Raw genomic sequence first — 4,539 nt, forward strand, 5'->3', positions numbered from 1 at the left:
ACACACACACACACACACACACACACACACACACACACACACACTACTTTCAGCACTTGCACTTTAGATGTATTGAAAACCAGCTGTGGTGTAGGACTTCTATTTTAGGTCAGACATGTCTGTAGTATAAAGACTAGCAGTTATTTCATATATGCTCAGGGTTTTTCTATTTTAAATATTGCAATTCCAGATGATGACTTCTCCTCTATGTTATAACCTTGTCAAAGCCTTAGTCCTTGAAGGTCAGAGGTCAAGGGAGAAGTGTGCTGTTGGTCCGGCCAGCCCCAACTCCCCACCTCCCCAACCCCTTTTTCCAACTCTCTGCTGCTGTCTGACAACCTCCTCCCAATCCCCCACCCCCTCCCAGCTCATCTGTCATCTCCATTCATCCCTACAGGACAATAGCATCGAACCCAAGGAGTCCACATCCAAGGTTTGAATTAACTCTTCTATTCCTAGCTTTTTGTTCACAAGTCAAAAACGTCTTCAGCTTCTCACATGAAAAAGTGTTTGATGTCATGTGATTCGGTCTTTTGTTCTCGCACTTTAAAAAATAAAATAAAAATAGTCGCTCGTGTGAACTGCCAAAGCTGTAATGTGCAGTTTCATGTAGAAAATGTTTTCCTGCTAAACTACACCTGTCACTTGGAAGAAGTGTGCATGTAGCTTACACTAGACTGCATCAGCTAAAGACTGCATTTAGGTGAATTAGACATGACTTGTATTCATTTTCATGATTTTTAGCAGCAACTTTAAGGTATATATTTTTTTTAAAGATGGTTCTAGTCAATTGCTAGAATCATTAGCTTCATTGCCTAAATAATAAGTAAAGTCATTGCAGGTCTTTTTTTAAAAAAAAAAAAAAAAAAAAAAACATGAAAAAGCCATAAATACCAAACCGTAATGCCCCTGGGTTTGAGGTTTTCCTGAAGTTTACCACATCTCTTAACTGACCTACACGACATGCCAGATTTAGTATTCAAGCTGATAATTTTCGAAGAAACACATTTAACCATGACTATTGCTTGAGTTTGTGCACAAGATTCAGACAGTCTGTTTTATTCCTGTGAGTTAAACATGAAAAATGCTGCTATGTTCAGGTTTTGTTGAAGTATCTGGATTGTTCACCTCTTTTTATGTCAGCAAGGGCAAATTAAATACCAGACAATAACATGAAGTCCCAGCTGGCTGTGTCCTTAAAAATTTATAACTAATATATGTAGCATTACACAGTACACTTTTATAATGAAAACCATCAGTTACTGAGTACCATGTGCTCTTATAGGGCCATATTTCTTGTTGGACAGCAATATTTTATCAAGACAAAGTAGATATAAACTCAAGTGTCCCTTCATTTCCAGCTGATTGTAACAGGTTTATATTTTTAATCATAAATATAAAGAATCTGTGAATCTTAAAACTTAATCAACGCAGATTATGTTTTATTCATTAATAGTTATTCATTATAAAGGGTTCAGGATAACATTTTTTCCTACTTTGCCTCTGAGCCAGTAGATTAGACTACCCTCCAACTTCAAATGAAGGTAATTTCATTACTTTGATAGCCTAATGTATTATAACTAATTTATTAGGGGATTTCTGTTCCATATTATAAATCTATATTAGTGGAAAAATGATAACTGAACTAAATGTAGTGGGATATGCTCTGCCCTGTAGGCTCACCCCAGCATGCTCCAGGCATCACTGCTAGAAAGGCACTGCAGCTACCTTTGGGTTCTTCATATTTAAATTATTCAAACATTTTTATGAAGGACTTTTATTGACATGTTAATGAGAAAAAACTACTTAATAGTAATGGTACATTTCAGCCAGTTTGCTTCACAAGTTAATCCACCAGTGGAAACCTGGTCAGCTGCTAGCCAATCAACTTGCCTCATCCACATCATTGTTGGCTGCAGGCCACCAGTGATGCCTGTATTATGTTTATAATGTCAGCCTTTGACTTAAGACTATAAGATGTGTTCGCATGCCTATGTATCTAGATTCATAAGCCCTTTATCAACATTTGTGCTGTAAATCCTGTATTGAAAGACGGTGTAAGACTTTTTAAACTGCTCTGAAAAGTATATTTCATAGCTCTCACTGAAAGCGAATCCCTTGCATGTTGTGTCAAACATACCTTTCGGGTTATGTAATAGAACTATCAGACTGAGTGTCAGTCATACTGCAACAAACAAATCACAAACTAACTTGACTTTAAATGAGTTGATAGATGGTTTTTCTCCTTTGGACTCTTTCGTTGTTCTCATAATGACAAACAACTCCACCTTTGTCTAAATGCAGATCTCAGCCCACTCTGAGCCACTGTGAACTCTTTGTTGAACAGTTAGTAGTCACGTGTCACATGACTGAATACCAGTCAGTATTTGGAAGTATGTCATCATTGTAGAGTGATTAGGAAAAGTACAATAGTAAATACTTTTCTACTTGTTTTACCACCATTGTGGGCATATTCCCCCCCTGCAGTGCTGTATTATGTTTAAAGTTATACCAACACTTAACATAAAGGCACTGCTGCCTGTTTGAGTTGTTTTGTTCTATTCATATGTAATTGTTCTTCCAGCACCACATGAACTTCAATTCAGTTGCCCGGTCCAAGAGCAGAGAGAGGGAGATGGAGAAGAAAGACTCAGAGAACACACAAGGCCGATCCAAAGAGAAGAAAGAAGAGCGGAAAGAGCGAAAGAGAGTCAGTGTCTAACCGCCTCATCAACTATGTGAAATGGATTTTTTTCAGATTTAGTTTTCATATTAGAGGGAGAGGCAGTAGCAACAAGGATATAGTTGAAATATTAGTTATTATTAAATCATATCATTTGTCTATCAGGACCACACTGCCAACGACCGTGAGACGAGCCAAGAAGCCAAACGCAGAAAGGATGAGAATGGGACCAGTAAGCGTTTGTTTTTTGTCTTTATTTAAAAAAAAAAAAATCTGAAGGAGCTCTCAGCCAAACAAGGACAACATAAAATAAAAATTAATATAAGCCAACATTTTGTTCTTAGATGCCTCCAAAAACAGCAAGAGCACAAGTCCTTCCTGTGACTCCCCGCTGTCGGCCGAGAAAGAGAAGAGCAAAAGATCCAAATCATCTAGTAAAGAGAAGGCCGACTCTGTGAAACCCGAGCGGACGTCCTCTGGCGGCAAGAAGGTCAGACTCAGTCGCTGTCGCGCACTCTCCTGAGCCGTCGACTAAAGGACTTTCTTGTCATTATTTACTTTTTTTTCTATTTCTTTTTGTGCTGCAGGAGTCCAGACATGACAAAGAGAAGTCTGAAAAGAAAGAGAAGAGGGACAGCAGTGGAGGAAAGGAAGAGAAAAAGCAATATCCTTAAATATAAAGCGACATTTCAGTGTGAAGGTGATTTTAATGAACTCTTCGTAAATTGCCGTCTTTATTTCAGACTGTAAATCCCGACCAGTGTAGATGGAGTTAACTGATTTAGCCAAATACAGTTTTTATCAAGTTAAGTAGCGTTTCAAAGATACTTACAGCTGTTCACGGCACTGAATTTGTTTTCTATTATGGGATAATTACATTCATTTTAGTATATTATGTGTCCGTACAAACACAGATGCCACATTTACGCTTACAACCAAGCCCCGCTGGCTTGTTTTTAACTGGCGCTCTTAACCTCTGCATTGAACTGTTTGATTCATCTTATTTGAACATTTAGTGGTCGGCTTATTTCCCCTCTGGCCCAGTGCGCCAGTCTAAACTGATCATGTGACTTTAACCTCATATTTCTAGATGGACATTTCAAAGAGCCAGTGTGCCAGTCCCTTTGCTTATACACCTCATATCAGGCAGGCTTACACACACTTGCAGTTAGTTGTGGGTTTCTTTTGTCGGTGTATTATTTAGAGGACTTTCTCAGCACTGCAACGCACTCATTTAACAACCTTTAAAGACTTTTCTCGTCACTATATTTTTATGAGCAGCTGTTTCATCTTTGAGCATTTCACCGTTTCCTTAACAGTCATACTCATAAATCCTCTGACAAGCACAGATAATGTGCACTAATTAGTGAAGGTAAGACGCATACAGTTTCTTTGTAAGTGGCTTTAACCGTTGCTCTGTGTCTCATGGTTTGTTCTCTTCCTCTTCGATCCATGTGCTGCAGCGGAACTGGAGAAGCTGTGCTTTTATCTGCGAGACATCTGCAACTCCATCTCTTGTTAACCCATATTCTTCTTTTTTTTATTTTTATTTTTTTGGCCTGATTGGCTTTTTTAGTTTTTTTTTCTTTTTGTAAAAATTCCACCTCAAGTCTTGTTAGTTCTACTCATCTAAACTTACAGATCACCTCATTATTTTTCCATTTCAAACAACGGTAAACCAGCGGAAACTTTTTTTTTTTTTCTTGGTGAATTTGTATCCGTTTTTTGTTTTGTTGTTTGTTTATTATTATTATTATTATTATTTGATATGGGCGCAACATGCTGCCGTAATCACAGTGTTATTATCCTAATTAGAAATGTGGTTACTGTATGAAATGATCTCTTGGTTGCATCTG

The 4,539-nt window shown here is 37.8% G+C and overlaps 1 protein-coding gene across 4 annotated transcripts in view; it reads left to right on the forward strand.

Moving 5' to 3' along the window:
* thoc2 (THO complex 2) overlaps positions 1-4,235 on the forward strand; it is a 22,462-nt gene extending 18,227 nt beyond the window's left edge. Inside the window, exons 33-39 of one of the 4 annotated variants that reach the window (XM_005922064.3) lie at positions 398-433; positions 2,585-2,710; positions 2,849-2,915; positions 3,028-3,173; positions 3,271-3,347; positions 4,009-4,055; positions 4,147-4,235. In XM_005922064.3, coding sequence (XP_005922126.1) covers positions 398-433; positions 2,585-2,710; positions 2,849-2,915; positions 3,028-3,173; positions 3,271-3,347; positions 4,009-4,036 — 480 coding nt within the window. In that variant the 3' untranslated portion in view covers positions 4,037-4,055; positions 4,147-4,235. Of the gene's footprint in view, positions 1-227; positions 327-397; positions 434-2,584; positions 2,711-2,848; positions 2,916-3,027; positions 3,174-3,270; positions 3,384-4,008; positions 4,056-4,146 lie in introns of those variants that run through there. The other 3 variants (XM_005922065.3, XR_315783.3, XR_315784.3) reach the window with 3 other exon arrangements.
* The last annotated feature ends 304 nt before the right edge of the window (positions 4,236-4,539 follow it).

The sequence above is a fragment of the Haplochromis burtoni genome, unplaced genomic scaffold (genome assembly GCF_018398535.1).
Source record: "Haplochromis burtoni strain Fernald_Lab_line unplaced genomic scaffold, NCSU_Asbu1 Contig_56, whole genome shotgun sequence".
NCBI classification, from domain to species: Eukaryota; Metazoa; Chordata; class Actinopteri; order Cichliformes; family Cichlidae; genus Haplochromis; species Haplochromis burtoni.